The following is an 18102-nucleotide window of genomic DNA, read 5'->3' as shown; positions in this document are numbered from 1 at the left end:
AGCCCCCTGACTTCTATTGGCTATACCTCTCTTTTTGTTTACTATACTTAAGCTTTCTGGTGTATTTGCTTTTTGTTGGAGGTGTAACCTTGTATATAATTGCTTCCCATTATGGGGGCACCTGACATCTGGGGCAAGAAAGACTGATGTAATGGCGTCGGCTGCATGCTTTATACCCCTGACTACCTGACGTCATGGAAGATGAGACAGCAACTGATGCAGGACCAAAGACTTTGATAATCAGGCCGACTGGGGGCTACCTGCAAACAGATAACCCAAATGTAGTGACCGCAACAGTGAATACACTCGAACATCTACATTTATGGCAAGTGTACACAACTTGTACTCTCTTGCTAGCACTATTTTTTTTTTTGTTAGCACTGAGTGAATACTGTTTGAATCTCTTATTCCTAAGCGTATTCTCTTTTCCATGTTGTCATTGTGAGAAAGGTTTGTCAAGTAAACCAAAATGTTTATCCAAGCTCTCAGGTAAGTAGTTGATGGTTTTGGGTGTTAAACTTGTACATATTTTACTTGGAATAGGGCAGATGTTAATTGATCAGACTAACCACTGGCAATGTGTACTTCACATATTTTGTAAAATAATGCCAAAATAAAACCATAAAGACATGCAATAGTACTTGTGGTGCTTACAAGAACAGTTTGTTGCAGCTACTGTATTTTATATTTTTTTCCCTGTCAGTGCGGCTCAAACCAAGGACCCACCTGACTTCTTTAATACTCTTGGAGAAAGAGAGAATGATAAAGATCAACTGGATGCCAGAAAAGCACAGTGGAAAAAGGAACTAGGTACAACTTCTTGTTAGTGTTATTCAAAAAATGAAAATGGGCAAAAGAAATTGTTAAAAAAAGAAACCTGTGTGCCACTTTGTCTCACTGATCTGTAAGATGTGGAAACAGATGTTAAAAATGTATTTTATACTTATTGATTCTGTGATAATTTTTCATGTGTTGACCATGTATCTGTGCTGACTTGCAAGTGAGCTTTTCAGATCTGAGTTGGGCCAGCATAGCTGGCACACAAGACAGTTGTATGAACAAAGAATAAATAAAAAACAACTGGTGTTTTAAGATTTTATTCATTTTTATGAGGCAAGTCTAATAGGCCAAAAAAAACCCCTCTTTTTAGAGGCATGCTAGGACAGCTGTCCAGTAGACGGACACGCAGTTTGCAAGCTAAAATTGAGAGAGTCAAACCCATAACTGCAGGATAAATCATATTCATTCTCAGAATGTCAACCATTTGTGCTAATATGATAGACTGGGTAAACAGTACTGTGTCTGTTTGCTAAAGAGTAAGCTTGTAGTATTGGATGTAATACATATTGCATGTTATAGCATATAATGCAACAAATCTGTAAAGTTGCTATGGAAGTGTAGAGTTAAGATGACCAAAGTAGTTAGCTTATTCTCATCATATTTATTTTGTGAGGAGTTTTTACATCATCAAGCAACTGTCACACACACAAAAAAATGTGTGTCACTCCATTTTGAATGCATATGAAACTTCATATTATTCATTCTTCTTCCTGAAGTTACAGTCCCAGAAACTGGGAAAATTATAAAACAGGCAATGTTATGTTGTCCTATCTTGCCTTCATTCTTACTTGGATGGGTTCGGAGCCAATCCTCTGCTCTGCCTTGGCCAAATACACTAGCTGGAAGTCTCAGACTTGGCTCTTGGCAAGGTAGGTATCCCATGATGCAGTGGTGCAACTCTCCAGATCTCGTTTGCCGCTTTACGAGGTTGGATGTTCTCTACTTGGCCGTGGCTAAGTTTTTTCTCTTTGCCTTCTAATAATTAAAACTACTTAGATTTTAGAGATTAGTTAGTTTACGGAGTGCTGTGACTCCTTTTAGACCTTAGCTTTAGTGTGTAGCTTAACTTTATCTCCTTTTTCCACTGTTGTGTGCTATTTCTTGGCTGTCATTTTTTCGCAGGCCTGTACTGTGTATCCCGTAGTTTATCTTACTGTATGTGTTAATTAGCGTGTTTATATTTTGTCTAGAAGTGGCGTGATTTTTTACTTTCTGTTCATAATTTTAGGACTTTCTTTTTCTTCCTAACATGTCCAAAGAGACTAGGGAGGAAGAGAAAGAACATAAACCTTCGGGCTTTAAAAAATGTCAAAAAATGCACCCAGAAAATGTCTATTACAGATTGACATAGCATTTGCGTCTATTGTTTAGGAGCTATCCGTCACCAGGAAAATTGCACATGTTCTTCGTATTTCACTGTTGCAGTCATTACATTTGGGTAAGCTGCTGGCAGGTTGCCCTCAGTCGGCCTGAATAACAAAGTCTTGGGTCCTGCATCGGTTGCTGTCTCCTCTTCCATGATGTCAGGTCATCAGGGGTATAAAACATTAAGCCAATGCCATTTTAATCAGTCTCTTTTGCTGTGCGGTGCCCGAAGCAGAAGCAGTTTGCAAGTGCTGGTCGGCTGCCTCCTGAAATTTTCATATTCGAGTTTCAGAACCGAAGTCTTCAAACTAAAGCTAAGTACCTAATTGGGAAAACTTTTGCTTGCTCCTTACTGATGTCAGTAAAAGTTAGTAATTGCATTACTTGTGGGAAGCAAATACCTCATAAGGATTTTCATTTGTACTGTATTCCTTGCCTAGGCCCTGATCACAATGTGCCTTGCTGTCAGTTTTGTGCTAAATTTAACCAACGCACTATTAAGCGTCGGTATATTTTTGCTTCTAAATATTTTGGTTCAAGATTTAACTACCCAGAAATGTCGTTGGTTAGCAATCTGACTACAGAGTTCACAAAAAACACAAGGAAAAAGACAGAGACAGACCGTCGAGGTCCAAAACCGACGATGAAGCTTCTCCTAAGCTAGTCACCGGGTCACCGGTACTCAGTGAGGTGCTTCGCAGCCCCTGATACCAGCTACTTTTCAGTCGCAGGCTTTTACCGAGACCCATTCCGACTCCGGTATGCCGTGAGATTCACAAAGTATTGAACCCGCGGATGTCTCTCCCTTGGATGGGTCCAGAGCCGCTGAGCAGGCACCAGCTTCTGAGGGTGTTTTCAGGCCTCAACATTTTTATATTAAACCGACACCAGCAACAAAAACAAGGTCAAAAACAACTTCTATGTCTAAAAAACTGACGCATGAGCCACGTGCTCAGGCCCCTATGCCTAAAAAACAGATGATCAAAATGGCTGAGGATTTAATTACCTTGATCAGGGGTTCCCAACCCCCCCTGCTAAGAGGCCTAGGCAAGGCACTGATTATGAATCTTCAGATCAGGTTTCCATTTCTTCTGATTCCTCTTCTGATCAGGAATTTTCTATTCCACCCTATGAGGATTCTGATGCAGAGGAATCCATCCCATCTGCTTCTCCTCCTGAGGATTACTCTTTTGGAGAGACTTTGCATACTTTAAGGGAACATTTTCATTGGGAGAGTCAGGACTTCTCTGAATCAAAAAAGAGGCTTAGGGATGTCCTTCTTCTTCCTCAGCATAGGCCTTTGGTAGTACCTCCTGTATTAGACATTGTTGATGATGTGTTCTCGGAATCAAGCATGACTTCTGATTCCCTGCCTATTTCTCAGGGTCCCAAGGGTGTAAAGGCCTGTACATCCAAAAATCATACCCCCTCTCATAGAGATTCCAGGGTGCTGGATAGATGGAGAAAGAAGGTTTATACATCTGCAACCTTGACAATCAGGGCCTTAAACTTCCAGTTTCATATGCTTAAATATCAACAGCATGTTATGGGCTTACTGAAAGAGAAAATTATGTTGATTTCTGATTGTGTGGAAAATAGAGAGTTACAGGAATTATTGCCTTCAGCAGAACAGGTTGGAAAGCATACTTTGCAATGTGGTTTTGATTCCTTGGAGGCTCCTTGTAGGGCCGCTGTTACTGGATCTGTGATTAGAAGGCATGCCTGACTCAAGGAGCAAAATCTGCCTGATCATGTTAAAGCTAAATTGTTGGATGCACCTTTGCAGCACAATACTCTGTTCGGTAATAAGACAGAAGAGGTTTTAAAGAAATTGGAAGACAAAGCTAAATCTATGCAAACTGTAAAAGACTTCTTGCAAGTGCAACTACCCAGGTTCAGTAGACATTGGCTTACTAAAAATTGGTCCTTTCCTGTGTCCAACAGAGCCACTCAAGGCAAATCCAGGCGCTCAAAAGGCTCCAGATACCAATCACAGGGTTCTTATAGGTCAAAGAAATGGGGTGCCTCCACCTCCAAATCTGGAGGAAACAAAGCACAACCCTACAGTAAGCAGTCTCAATGACTTTCCTCTAATATCACCAAGCACTTATCTTTTGACAGCCCCCTTGGGGGGAAAACTAGCACTTCATTTTCAAAATTGGCAGTTAATTACCCAGGACAAGTGGGTATTAAAATAAAATTAGTATCGCCCATGGGTACAGGTTTAATTTCCATACTTCGCCAATTCCAAACAGATGGCCGGATCTGCCACAAAACCAGTGGGCAGAGGCCCAGAACCAAGTCATGTCCCTCATGGATATGGGGGCTATTCAACCGGTACCAGAAAAGGAAAAAGGGCAAGGTTTTTATTCAAGACTTTTCCTGGTACCCAGAAAAGACAATTCATGGCGTCCAGTACTGGACTTATCGATTATGAACACATTCCTGGACATTCCAAAATTCAAAATGCTGACTTTACAATAACTACTGCCTATGCTTGGTTAGTAACTCTAGACTTAAAAGAGGCATACCTGCATATCCCAATAAGGGAATCGTGCAGAAGATACCTCTGCTTCACAGCAGGTTTTTTGCATTACCAATTCTCTGCACTGCGCTTTGGCTTATCTACTGCACCCAGGGTCTTTACAAAGTGCATGGCACCAGTAATTGCATTCTGCAGACAAAAGAAGCATTCACATTTATCCTTATCTGGATGACTGCCTCATTCAAGCAGAGGACAAGGACACTCTCTTCTTCAACATCTGCCGTTTGTAAAAAGGCTTCTAGCATGCCTAGAGTACACCATAAACGAAAATAAATCACAACTGGTACCCTCTCAAATAATTACATTCCTGGGTGCAAGCTTGAATACAACTGCCCAGATGGCTTACCTCATGCCAGACAAACAAAGGCAACTGACAACATACTTCACACAAATAGCAACAAAAACCCAGTTATCTGCAAGACAAATTCTGCAGGCTTTGGGGTTCATGGCAACCTGCATTCCGCTAATTCCATATGCGAGACTGCATATGAGGAAACTTCAATGGCACCTAAAAAGTTTATGGAGTCAACATTGTCACAGTCTGGAAACAATGATTCCTCTCATTCCCTGCCTACAACAGGAGTTTCTTTGGTGGGCAGAGACATTTCACCAAAACAAGGGACTGTCATTCACTCTATCTCCCCGCCACCCAAACCCTAACTACAGACGCATAAGACTATGCTTGGGGGGCCCACCTGGCTGGGAGATGCATTCAGGGCAAATGGAGCCCAAACCAAATGCATCTGCATATCAATCAGAAAGAGATGCTAGCTGTTCAGAATGCTCTGACAGCCTTCAAGGACTTACTTCATCCAGGACAACTACTGATAAAGACAGACAACACCACAGTTATGTGGTACGTAAACAAGCAGGGGGGGTACGCATTCCTCCCCCCTTTGCAGACTAGCCATGGCCTTGTGGAACACAGCCTTGACTTCAGCTGGAAAAACCTATCAGTCTATGCCTTTCCCCCTCTGCCTCTAGTCTCCAAGGTCTTACTAAAAGTCAGACAGAAAAAAACAAAAATGATCCTAGTTGCTCCGTACTGGCCTCGCCAGCACTGGTACCCACTTCTAAGGAATATGTCTCATCTTCCTTCATGGTACTTGCCTCAAATACCTCATCTACTCTCTCAGCAGAACAATCAAATTCTGCACACTCAGCTCCAAACTCTGAATCTTGCAGCATGGCTGGTCAACTAATTATTCAAACAACAACTCTCAGTAAATCTGTGATGGATGTCATTTTGGAAGCCAGAAGGCCTAGTACTAGAAAATCTTATGCTGATAAATGGAAGAGATTCTGTGCTTGGAACCAAGCACAAGGAACAGACACAGCAAGGCCCAATAGTCCTCAGATTTTACAATACTTAACTGAGATGCTTGACAAGGGCCTATCTTTTTCTTCAATAAAAATCCATGCCTCTGCCATTTCGGCTCATTACAACACAGAACCTCCACTCTTTTCTCATCCTCTGCTTAAACAGTATCTTAGAGGGGCCAAAAATTTAAGGCCTCCCAGAAGATCACCAACTCTTGCATGGGACCTCAATTTTGTGCTTGAAAGAAAAACTCACCCTGCCTCCTTTTGAACCAGCAGCTACTGCGGATATAAAATTTCTGTCTTGGAAAGCAGCTTTTCTCTTGGCAGTCACTTCAGCAAGAAGTGTTTCAGAACTACAGGCTCTCATGGCAGTGGAGCCTTTTATTATATTTTACCCGGACAGGGTGTCCCTCAGGACCAATCCTTCTTTAATGCCTAAGGTGGTATCCAGTGTGGCTCTTACCAGACCATTCACCTGCCAACATTTTACCCAAATCCGCAGAACAAGGGGGAGCGGATTCTGCATTCAATGGATGTACACAGACAACTAAGATTCTACTTAAACAGGACCAAATCTGTAAGAAAGTCTGAGCAACTACTGGTAGCATTTGCTGCAGGGTCAGAGGGGAAGGCTATATCAAAGCAGACTATTTCATAGTTTCATAGTATAGTACTAGGCTATCTGCCCTGGGGCATTTGTAAGCCTAGCCATAGTGATGTGGCTTTTGCCACCCCATGAAATGGTACAAAAATGTACAGAATAAATCTAGAATACTGTGCCTCTGTCTAGTAGTGACACAATGAAGGTCCTTATATAATAGAATTAGTTTACTGTGCCCCTGTCTAGCAGTGACACAGATGTGACCCCTGGGGTAAACTTACGATCTCCAATCCACTCATCAAGATTTCTCTTGAAGAGAGTCAGTAAGGGGTTCTGCCAAATACGAACTGGGATCCTGTTCCAAAGCATGGGAAGCCTGGGTTATGAATCTATCCCTCCAGCATGTCCTATTCATACTTGTGCCGAGGTTTAAGTCTTTAGCTCTTGTGGTCCTGATGGATTTGGATTTTTTGAGGTGGAGCAGGTCCATCAGATCCTGATTGGACATGGCCTTGTACATCAGGCAGAGATCACCTCTGAGCAGGCGGTATGCTACTGAATAGAGCTGAAGTTTCTTTAGTCTGGCAGAATAAGACATATGTTGGAGACCCTTGATCCTTTTGGTGAGGTACTTTTGTGGTCTCTCCAGCTGTTGCAAATGCCGGGTGAGGTACATACCAAATGGGGCATTGTACTCAATCATGGGTCTGATGAGGGAGGAATATAGGGGTACAATGACATCCTTGGATCTGGATGTGAATCCCTTCATGATGAGGTGTGCAAGGTAGAATGTTTTTCTAACCACTTTGGCAACGTGGGTGTCAAATGAGTGGTCGCTGTCTACTTGGGTCCCTAGGTCTCTGATTACTTTTTCTGTACTCAGTGAGTTGCTGTCTATGTGATAATTTGTGGGTACTTTGTTTTTTCCAAAAGGGATGACTATACATTTTTTGGCATTTAGTTTAAGGCCGTGACTACGGCACCAGTTGTCCGTTTCAGTGAGGCCCCTTTGTAGGATGTGTGTGTCTGCTGGTGTATCGACTATGGCGCCTAGTTTGCAGTCATCTGCGAACTTTGTCAGCCACAGCCCTCCCATGTTTGCTTTAACATCTGAGAAATAAATGCAGAACAAGAGGGGTCCCAGGACAGATCCCTGTGGGACACCACTTGTGACTGGCTTTGAGTCTGACATTGCTCCGGCGATTTTAACTTTATGGGTTCTGTCCTTTAGCCAGTTTGCAACCCATCTAGTGACATAAGGGTTTACTTTTAAGCTGTTTAGCTTATCTATGATGCCTGAGTGGGGTATTGTGTCGAAGGCCTTAGCCAAGTCCAGGTATGCTGTATGGACTGCTTTGCCCTCGTCAATGGCTCTAGTGACTGTTTCAAAAAAGTCAACCAGGTTTAAAAGGCAGGATCTGCCCTTTACAAAGCCGAACTGGGTGGGGTCAAGTGTCTGTAGGTCCCCTATGTCTCTGTTTATGAGTTCCATAATGATTCTTTCCATAGCTTTGCAGACCAGGCTAGTTAAGCTTATGGGGCGGTAGTTTCCAGGGTCTGTAGAGGCACCCCCTTTTGTGGAGTGGGACCACTGTTGCTGTACGCCAGTGTTCAGGTACATATCCCGAAGTAAGGCTAAGGTTAAATAGCATTTTTATGTGTGGGTTTAGCTCCTCTTGGGGTTCACATAAGATGCACCCCGGGATAGCGTCAGGTCCCATTGATGCTGTGTTTTTGCTTTGTTTAGGGCGGTTCTCACTTGGACATCTGAGATGACAGGGAGATTACATTCAGCTGGGATAAGTATTTCTTCTTTTGGGGGTGAAGGAGGGCAGAAATTTGCACTTAACCTGTCAGCCAGAATGTTAGCAATATCTGTGGGTTCAGTGTATTTTTTGTTGTTGTGAACCAACTCTGAGCATATCTGAGGGTTTCCGCCCAGGTTTCTAACATAGCTGAAGAAGGCTTTGTGGTTATCTTTAGTGTCCTTAGCGATTTTTCTCTCAAAGTTTGCCTTGGATGTTTTTATGAGAGAACATAGTTTTCTGCTAATGTTGATCAGAGATGTCTTCCCTTCATGGGATTTTGCTCTGACGTGCAGTAGCTTCCTTCATTTGTTATACAATTTGTTTATGGCTGAGGTCCACCAGACAGGACGCTTACATTTGGTGGAGAGGGACTTGAATTTGTTTGGGATTGCATGATCCATGCATTCTTGGAGATGTCCATAGAAAGCATTTGTGAAGGATTCGCATTGTGGGATGTGGTATCCACTGGCACAGTGGGCTTAAACGATACCATCTCAGTCTTAAGAAGAGTGAAGTCTGCTTTTGAGAAGTTTTTCACTGTGGTCTTTTGTGCTGGGGTGGAGGTGGGATATGTATATCCAGGGTGATTAGTTTGTGGTCAGATCTTACTAGTGAGGGGTATACTTCGTGTGGAGCATTTTGTCCCCATGTTTGTGATGATCAGGTCTAGTATATTATCTCCCTAGTGGGAGAGGTGACTAGTTGTTCCAGTGCATTTGAATTTATGAATTCCAGGAACCTTTGGGCTAGGGTATTAGGGCTAGAATAATGTACCCAGTCTATGTTTGGGTAGTTGAAGTCTCCCAGTATGATGGTATTTTGTGATACATTCATATCCTCCAATGTCTTCAGGAAGGCTGAGTGGGGTTCTTGAGATTGGGAGGGTGGTCTGTAACATGCTACCAGTTGTATAGCAGTTTTGCCTATGGTTAGTTGCACCTGTATGGTCTCTGATGCTTCATGTGTTGCTACTAACCTGGAGGTATGGGTGTCCTTTATGAATATGGACACTCCCCCTCCCTTTGTGGTTCGGCCCGGGTTTTGGGGCTGAAAAGCATGATACGAGGTATAGCCTGGTAGCGTTGGGGTGCTCTCAGGAGCCTTGAACCAGGTTTCAGTTACTGCACAGACGTCGATGTTCTCCATGCTGAGGAGTGCATCAGGTGCCTGCATCTTGAGATTTAGACTTCTGGCATTGAGCAGCATTACCCTTAGTTTTTTTCCATTTTTGTTTTCTAAGGAGGTGGGTTTGTCTTTTGAGCCTTGCCTAAGAAAGGCACTATGGGGGTGGCAAGAGCCTTAGCCAATATCCGGAAACCCAGTGGTGACAGGTGGAAGCCATCCCTTGCGAAGCAGCGTGACTTGTCCAACATATCATCCCAGGCAGACAGACATTGGATCCCCTTAGAATGACACCAGTACTTGAGCCAGTTGTTAAAGCTGATCATCTTGTCTTTGTATTGTGGTATCATTCTTGGTGAGGGAAAGATGCTGCTCAGGGTCAGGGTCATACCAGCCTGGGCTACATAATCGGAGAGCTCCTCTATGTCTCTTTTCATGTAGTCCAGGGAGGTACGTCTCAGGTCATTCACACCAGCATGGACAATGACGGAGTCGTATTTGTACTTGCTTTGGAGTGACCTGAGTGCATGTGTTATGTGGCGGATCCTAGCTCCCGATAGACAGCTCACAGTCACCTTCTCCTTGTTCAGCCTGGTCAGTGGGATAAGCCACTGCATTCATTTCTGCTACTTGCATAATGGTAAACCTGTGCCCAAGGGGATCAGATCACATTCCACCAGTGCTGCCTCTACTTCAGCAGCTTTTCTCAGAGGGGTTCCAACCAAAGACATCCTAGAAGCTGCTACTTAGAGCTCTGTTCATGCCTTCGCAAAGCATTATCATTTGCCTCTCTTCTCCAAATCCAGGGCAGGCTTTGCCACTGCAGATGTTCTTTGTGTTTCACTGTTGCAGTCATTACATTTGGGTAATTCTGCTGGCAGGTTTCCCTCAGTCGGCCTGAATTCCAAAGTCTTGGGTCCTGCGTCAGCTGTCGTCGCCCCTTCCCTGACGTCAGGTCATCAGGGGTATAAAAGAAGCAGCCAATGCCATTTTCTTTAGTCTTTCTTGCCGCACAGTGCCCGAAGCAGAAGCAGTTCGAAAGTGCCGGTCAGCCGACTCCTGAGATTGTTGAGTTCGAATTTCAGATCTGAAGTCTTCTATAAAGCTAAGTACCCCATTGGGGAAACTTTTTTCTTGCTCCAGAACCGATGTCAGAAAAAGTTAATAATTGTATTTCTTGTGGAAAGCAAATACCTCATAAGGATTTTCATTCTTACTGTATTCCTTGCCTAGGCCCTGATCATAACTTTTTGGGTTGTCAGTTTTGTGCTAGATTTAACCAACGCACTATTAAGTGTCAGTATGATTTTGCTTTAAACTACTTTGGACGCAGGTTTAATTATCCAGAAATGTCGTCGGAAAGCCATCCGACTACCGGAATTTACAAAAAACGCAAAGAAAAAGAAAGACAGCCGAGGCCCAAAACCGACGACGAAGCTTCTTCTAAGCCAGTCACCGGTTTGCCGGTTCTCAGTGAGGCACTTTCGCAGCCCCTGATGACCGCTACTTTAGAGTCACAGGCCGCTACCGACTCCCACGTGAAGTCGGCCATGCCGCTGGAAACTCAAGGTATTGGAGCCTCGGATGCTAACCTTTCAGATGGTTCTGGAGCCGCTGAGCAGGCACCAGCTTCTGAGGGTGTATTCAGACCCAAACATGTATACATTAAACCGACTTCAAAGGCAAAGACTAAAGCACCTTCAAAGACAAAGAAGCAAACTCAAGAGCCACGTGGACAAGTTTCCATGCCCAAAAAACAGATGCTCAAAATGGCCGAAGACTTGATTACCTTGATCAGGGGATGTAATGTGATCCTATCTCGCCTACATTCTCTACAGATGGGTTCGGAGCCGATCCCCGGCTCCGACTCAGCCGCTATACAATAGAACGCAGTCTCTTATTGGCTGAGTTACCTCGTATCCCAGGATGCACCACTACTGCTTCCCCAGATCTCATTTGCCGCTTCTGAAGCATAGACGTGGTCTCAGACTTGGCTGAGCTAAGTGCCTCTTAGTAAAATTATTTCTGTCTAGTTTTTTGCTAAAACTTACCCAAAAGCTGTTTTAACAGCTACTTGTTGTCGTGTGACTGAGTTTTGAAAGTTTTTTGTGGTAAATTGTGGTAAAATTGTATTTTGTTTGTGGTAAGTGTTCCCGTTTAAGTTAGAGGGGCCTTGCCCTATCCTAGGCGTTTCAGTTAGAGTCTAGGCTGTTGTTTGTGTAGTTTAGTGTGTTAAAAGTAAATAACCATGTCGAAGGAACATAGACCATCAGGGTTTAAAAAATTTTCCAAATGTAATTATAAAATGTCCATTACGGACGACCATTCTTTGTGTGTCTATTGTCTAGGCCCGAAGCACCTCCAGGAATCCTGTAGCATTTGCCATGCTTTTTCCTCTCGCGTACTCCAAGAGAGGAAAAATAAGTTGATTTTGAAAGGGCTTATTACCCCTTCCTTTGAGGAATCCCTATCTTTTTCTTCTTCTCCTTCGAGGAAGAAAAAATCTTCGGCTCCGACCAGCCCGTCGGATCCGGCAGCCAAAAAGTCACGGCAGGCTTCTCCGTCGGCTCCACGGACTTCGGAGCTGAGGGCGGAATGGTCTGCCTCGATGTCTCCAGCCTCGACTCCCCTGGCTTCAGAATCGAGAGCTCGAGAGGCGAGTCATCTCCATCGGCTCCACTGCCTTCGGAGCCGATGAGGGTTGCCCGCTCAGACTCTTCCCCTTCGGTGCCGAAGTCCCCATCGGCTCCGAGGGAAATTGCAGTGGTAGTGGAATCTCCCTCGGCACCGATACTTCTCGAACCCATACGGAGCCGGTCCCCCAGTCTTTCGGAGCCGGCGGAGAAGTCGACTCGGACCCGGTCGGTCTCTTCTCGGTCGTCGAGGATGTCTGATTCGGATGTAGACAGGGTGCTTCAAAGGCTTTTTCAGTCTCCGGTCTTTGCAAAATTGATCTCGGCTCCAGCCCAGTTGGCTCCGGAGCTGATTTCCCATCCTGCTATCTTGGTTCCTCCTCCAACAGCATCGGCGCCGTTGGAGTCAGTATTGGTGGAGCCGGTGGAGGTTGTCGGGTCGGCTCCGACCCTAACTCCAACCACGCCCTTCGGGTCGGGGTTCGGTACGTGGACCTCCTCTGTCGGCCCCGGGGGGACGCTTCGGGACCGATCCTTTCGGTTCCGAGTCTCCCTCTCGGTGCGTCGGCTGCGTGAGTTCTGACTGCTGTTGTGGCCTTGGGGGTTGAACCATCCCAGGACTCTGGGGGTCCCGCCTTCAAGGCCATGAGGAGTGCCTTGGCCAAATCCACCATCTCACCACCACCTTCCCTTGGCACGGAGACTGGCTCCTTTGCAATCCCCCTGTCTTATGACAGCGTAGCCCTTGGGCCTGAGGTTACCCCCATTGGGGGTTTCCCTTCTTCCGGGAGGTCCCTCCGAAACGCTTTTGGATGAACCTCCTAGGAAGAAACAGTGCAAGAGGAAGCACGTCGACTCCCCTGATGAGTCTCTCACCTCGGATACCGACCTCGATGATGCGGAGGGGTCCCCCAAGTCATCCTCGGATGATGTATCCTTTGCGGACATCTTGGAGATCCTTAAACAACGAGGCGACTGGCAGTCCAAACCCCCTTCTGCTGAGGAGTCGGTTTTCCTCAAGGCCTTCGGGGCTCAGCCCTCCGCCTCCTGGGTGTCTCCGCCCTTTGATGAGCTTCTGGATTTGATCTCTCAAAGGGCGTGGAAACACCCGGATTCTGTTGAACCGGTGCCAGCTCGCCCCAATAAATTCCTTTCGGCTCCCCCTGATAAGGACTTTCTTTCGAAAGGTGTGGCATCTGCCACCCAGCAAGATGTGGCAGAGGCTTCAACGTCCGTCCATCCTCCTAATAAGGAGTCTAGGAGCATGGATCAGTACGGGAAGCGCACCCTTGCTTCAGCGACCTTTACATTAAGGTCTCTGAACTACTTGACGCATTTCACAAGACTGCAGGGGGATCTGGTCAAGGAGCTTTCGGATACCCTCTCTGGTAACTTACCTGAGCAGTTGGCCCAGACGGTTAACTCCCAGTTGGCTACCCTGTCCTCGTTATCCAACTCGTCCATGAGGCTCATTTCTTATGCAGCCGAAGGAGCGAGCAGGGCGGCTGGAACAGGTGTTGCTCTATGGAGACAAGCCTGGCTACGCCTGAGTCACTTTGCAGAGGCCTTTAAGTCTTGCTTTGCCAATGCTCCCTTTGAGGGGTCCTCACTGTTTGGACCCAAGGTAAAGGACACTTTGACTCGCTGCGAACAGGAGGGTAAGACTTTAACTGCCGTAGGGGGCCGGTTTTCCACTCCCTTCAGACCCTTTATCCCAAGGCTCGAAGAGGAGGGAAAATGTGGTTCTGTAAGTCTCAAAAGCCTTACTCGTCGCAGCAAAGTGATTCCCCCTCTAGAGGCAGAGGAGGGGAAATTTTTCAGGGAGACACCGTCCCAGAGGTGGCAGAGGCCCCCGCAACACTGGAGACCGTGAGTCCTTTCGTGGCTCCTCCTCCTTCCAGCATCCCTGAAGGAGTGCCCGACTGTGCAGCTCCGGAGCCAGTCGGGGGTCATTTTTCGAGGCACCTAAAGGCCTGGGTAAATATCACTCAGGACCAATGGGTGCTCCGAATCATCGCCGGAGGTTACACCATTCCCTTCTCTCAACCCCCTCCACCATCCCAAAGAATCCCGGACCTGCCACCCAGTCAACGGGATCTTGCAGCCAGTGAAATATCGAAGCTGCTTCAAAAAGGAGTCATCCAACCTGTCCCCGCAGATCAGGCCGGATCAGGGACTTACTCAAGATTCTTTTTGGTACCAAAAAAGACCAGGGACTTGAGGCCCATTTTGGATCTCAGCAAATTAAACCGATTAGTGAAAAAGTCCAAATTCTTGATGGTTACCTTGCAATCCATTCTCCCGCTTTTGGAGAAAGGTGTTTGGATGTGCTCCATAGATCTCAAAGACGCCTATTATTACATTCTGATAGATCAGGCGTCGAGGAGACACTTGCGCTTCAGCCTAGGAGACAGTCATTTCCAGTTCTGTGCCCTGCCCTTTGGTCTCACCACAGCCCCCAGGGTGTTCACCAAATGTTTGGCGGTGGTGACTGCTCACCTGAGAAGTCTAGGATTCCAGGTGTTTCCATACCTAGACGACTGGCTCCTAACTGCCACCTCCAGGCATCTACTCTTGAAAGCTCTAGCAGCCACTATCTCTCCAGGCAACTCCTTAGGAATCACCTTCAATTGGACAAAATCCATATTGCTGCCATCGCAGCATATTCTGTTTATTGGTGCAGAAATAGACTCAAGGCAGATGCGAGTCTATCTTCCTGCGGAAAGGATAGCAACGTTGCAGTCTCAGGTTCGGGCATTACTCCTCAGACGTCGCGCTCCAGCGAGAATGGTCCTGCAGCTGTTGGGTTCCATGTCAGCCACCATTCTTCTGGTCCCCTTGGCATGCTTGCATATGAGGATACTCCAGTGGCTCCTATCAGTCCAGTGGTCTTATCAAGACCTTCCCCTCAGTCACCACATTTTGATCACAGAGACATGCAAACAGGATCTTCGTTGGTGGCTTCTTTCCTCCAACCTGAATCTAGGGTGACCCTTCGTTCCCCCATCCCCCTCGGCCACGTTGACTACGGACGCCTCCCAGACAGGGTGGGAGGGACATTATCTGGACAGGTCGGTCCAAGGCACGTGGCACACCGACGAGAGTCTTCTCCACATCAATATCCTGGAAATGAGGGCGGTGCTTTTAACGTTGCAAGCACTGCACGATCACCTCCCCCAGGGTACGATTGCCATTCAGTCCGACAACATGTCGGTAGTCTGGTACTTAAACAAGCAAGGAGGGACCAGGTCTTACCCCCTTTGCAGAGAGGCCATGAAGGTATGGGATTGGGCGATTGCTACCAAACGCTTCCTAGTGGCAACACACATTCCGGGAGATCCAACGTGATAGCCGACAGACTGAGCAGAACTATTCTCTCCCTCACGAGTGGTCCTTGAACGACAGAGTGGTAACACAGATTTTCACGAGATGGGGAGCTCCTTGTTGCGATCTTTTCGCAACTCCCCTCAACGCGAAATGCCAGCAGTTCTTCTCTCTCACCCCAGTTCCGGGGGAGATCCCCAAGGATGCTCTAGTCTAAGCTTGGCCCCCCGGTCTGCTATACGCTTTTCCACCGGTTCCCCTTCTCCCCAAGGTGATTCAGAAGGCGATTCGCTTGGAAAGCAAAATGATTCTAATCGCCCCATACTGGCCTCGTCAAGTCCGGTTCCCCTTTCTTCACAAATATGCATTGGAGGGTCCCTGGTTCCTGGACCAAGTTCTGGACCTCTTGACGCATCAGTCAGGACAGCTCCATCAGTCCCTCCATTCATTGAAGTTAGCAGCTTGGCTACTCCTCTTCTGACCATAGTTAGGAGCCATTCTTTCGACCCCGAAGTCATGCATATTTTGTCCTCGGCCCACAAGACTTCTACTAAAAAGATGTATAGTAGTAAATGGAAGAGGTTTGCTATTTGGGCCCAACTCCGAGGATTAGACCCTATGACAGCCTCGGTGTCAGAGGTTCTGAAGTTTTTAGCTTCCCAGTTCAACCAAGGTTGTTCAGTGTCTACCATCAAAGTTCAATTGGCTGCTATTTCCAATTTTCACGAGAGCGTAGAACCACCTTTAATGAGCAACAAGTTGTGCAAAGCTTTTATTAAAGGAGCTTGGCTTCTACGGCCCCCTATATCTCATCCTGCACCACCGTGGGACCTTAACGTGGTGTTAGGTGCATTAACCTCATCTCCCTTTGAGCCTGCAGCAACCTGTGACTTAAAATTTCTTTCCTGGAAGACTGCTCTTCTAGTTGCTATTACATCAGCCAGGCGAGTTTCTGAACTTTAAGCCCTATGTGTCAAACCACCATACCTGGTATTTCACAAGGATAGAGTATCTCTTAGACCAAACCCATCCTTTATACCAAAGGTTTGTTCTAACTTTTGTTTGCAGCAATCACTGGAATTACCGGGCTTTTTCCCTAAGTATTCAAACAGAGCTGAATATACCTTTCACAGCTTAGACGTGCACAGACAACTACGTTTCTATTTGGATAGGACACGCCAAGCACGAAAATCTGATCAACTGTTTGTGTCCTTTTCGGATAGTAAATTGGGCAAAGCTGTCACGAAAGTCACTATTGCCAAGTGGATCAGAGACTGTATCAGTCATATTTATCTCATTTCAAATAAGGAGCTTATAGTTCCAGTGAAAGCTCATTCTACCAGGGCTGTGGCCACTTCGGCAGCCTTTCATTCCAAGCTCTCTATTAGTGACATTTGTGCGGCTGCTACGTGGTCTTCTTTACACACCTTTATTTCTCTCTACAAATTGGATGTGGCATCTAGGGGTCGAGCTTCCTTCGGTTCCATGATTCTCAGGAGTGTTTTCCAGTGAGCCACCCAGGAATTAGGTGCTAGGGACGCTGTCCCATCTGTAAAGAATGTAGGCGAGATAGGATCACATTACATCTTTTAGTTATGTACTTACCATAACTTTAGGTGTATGGGATCCATCTCGCCTACATTCCTAATAACCCACCCTCCTTCCCCCTGCCTCATAGACCAGAAGAGACCGGACGATCCGAATTCAACTTCTTCCTCTCTTGTAATACCTGGCAATGTTATTTCAACAGTCTATGTGTGTGTGCATGTGTGCGGACAAACAAGATCTGGGGAAGCAGTAGTGGTGCATCCTGGGATATGAGGTAACTCAGCCAATAAGAGACTGCGTTCTATTGTATAGCGGCCGAGTCGGAGCCGAGGATCGGCTCCGAACCCATCTGTAGAGAATGTAGGCGAGATGGATCCCATACATCTAAAGTTATGGTAAGTACATAACTAAAAGTTTCCATCCCCCTCCTGATAAGAGGCCTAGGCAAGAGACTGACTATGAATCTTCAGATCAGGTTTCCATTTCTTCTGATTCCTCTTCTGATCAGGAATATTATTTTTCCCTCCTATGAGGATTCTGATGCTGAAGAATCCATACCTTCAGCTTCTCCTCCTGAGGACTGTTCTTTTGGGGAAACCTTACATACCATGAGGGATCATTTCCACTGGGAGAGCCAAGATTTTTCAGAATCTAAAAAGAGGCTCAGGGATTTCCTGTTACTACCTCAGCACAAGCCACTAGCTATCCCTCCTGTGTTAGACATTGTAGATGATGTGTTTTCGGAGTCTAGCCTTACCCCTGACTCCTTACCTCCAGCTCCTGTTAAGCCTGACAGATATTACAGGGTTCCTGACTCACATAAATTCCTGTTTAAAAACCCAGCTGCAGACCCAGAAACTTTTTCTCAGGGTCCCAAGGGAGTTAAGGCTTCCACTGCAAAAAAACGTACCCCTTTTGACAGGGATTCTAGGGCACTGGATAGATGGGGAAAAAAAGGTTTACACATCTGTTACCTTGGCTATAAGGGCCTTA

General features: G+C 46.0%; 1 protein-coding gene across 2 annotated transcripts in view; it reads left to right on the top strand.

The window, feature by feature from the left end:
- CCDC66 (coiled-coil domain containing 66) overlaps positions 1–18102 on the top strand; it is a 1871188-nt gene that overhangs the window by 488256 nt on the left and 1364830 nt on the right. For both annotated transcript variants that reach the window (XM_044078704.1, XM_044078703.1), the window contains exon 6: positions 704–810. In XM_044078704.1, the coding sequence (XP_043934639.1) occupies positions 704–810 (107 nt within the window). The remainder of the gene's footprint in view (positions 1–703; positions 811–18102) is intronic.

Source organism: Protopterus annectens, chromosome 7.part1 (assembly GCF_019279795.1).
Source record: "Protopterus annectens isolate FY-2018-M chromosome 7.part1, PAN1.0, whole genome shotgun sequence".
In the NCBI taxonomy this organism is placed as follows: Eukaryota; Metazoa; Chordata; order Ceratodontiformes; family Protopteridae; genus Protopterus; species Protopterus annectens.
Note: the sequence above shows the minus strand (reverse complement) of the source record. Positions and strands in the feature narration are given on the sequence as shown.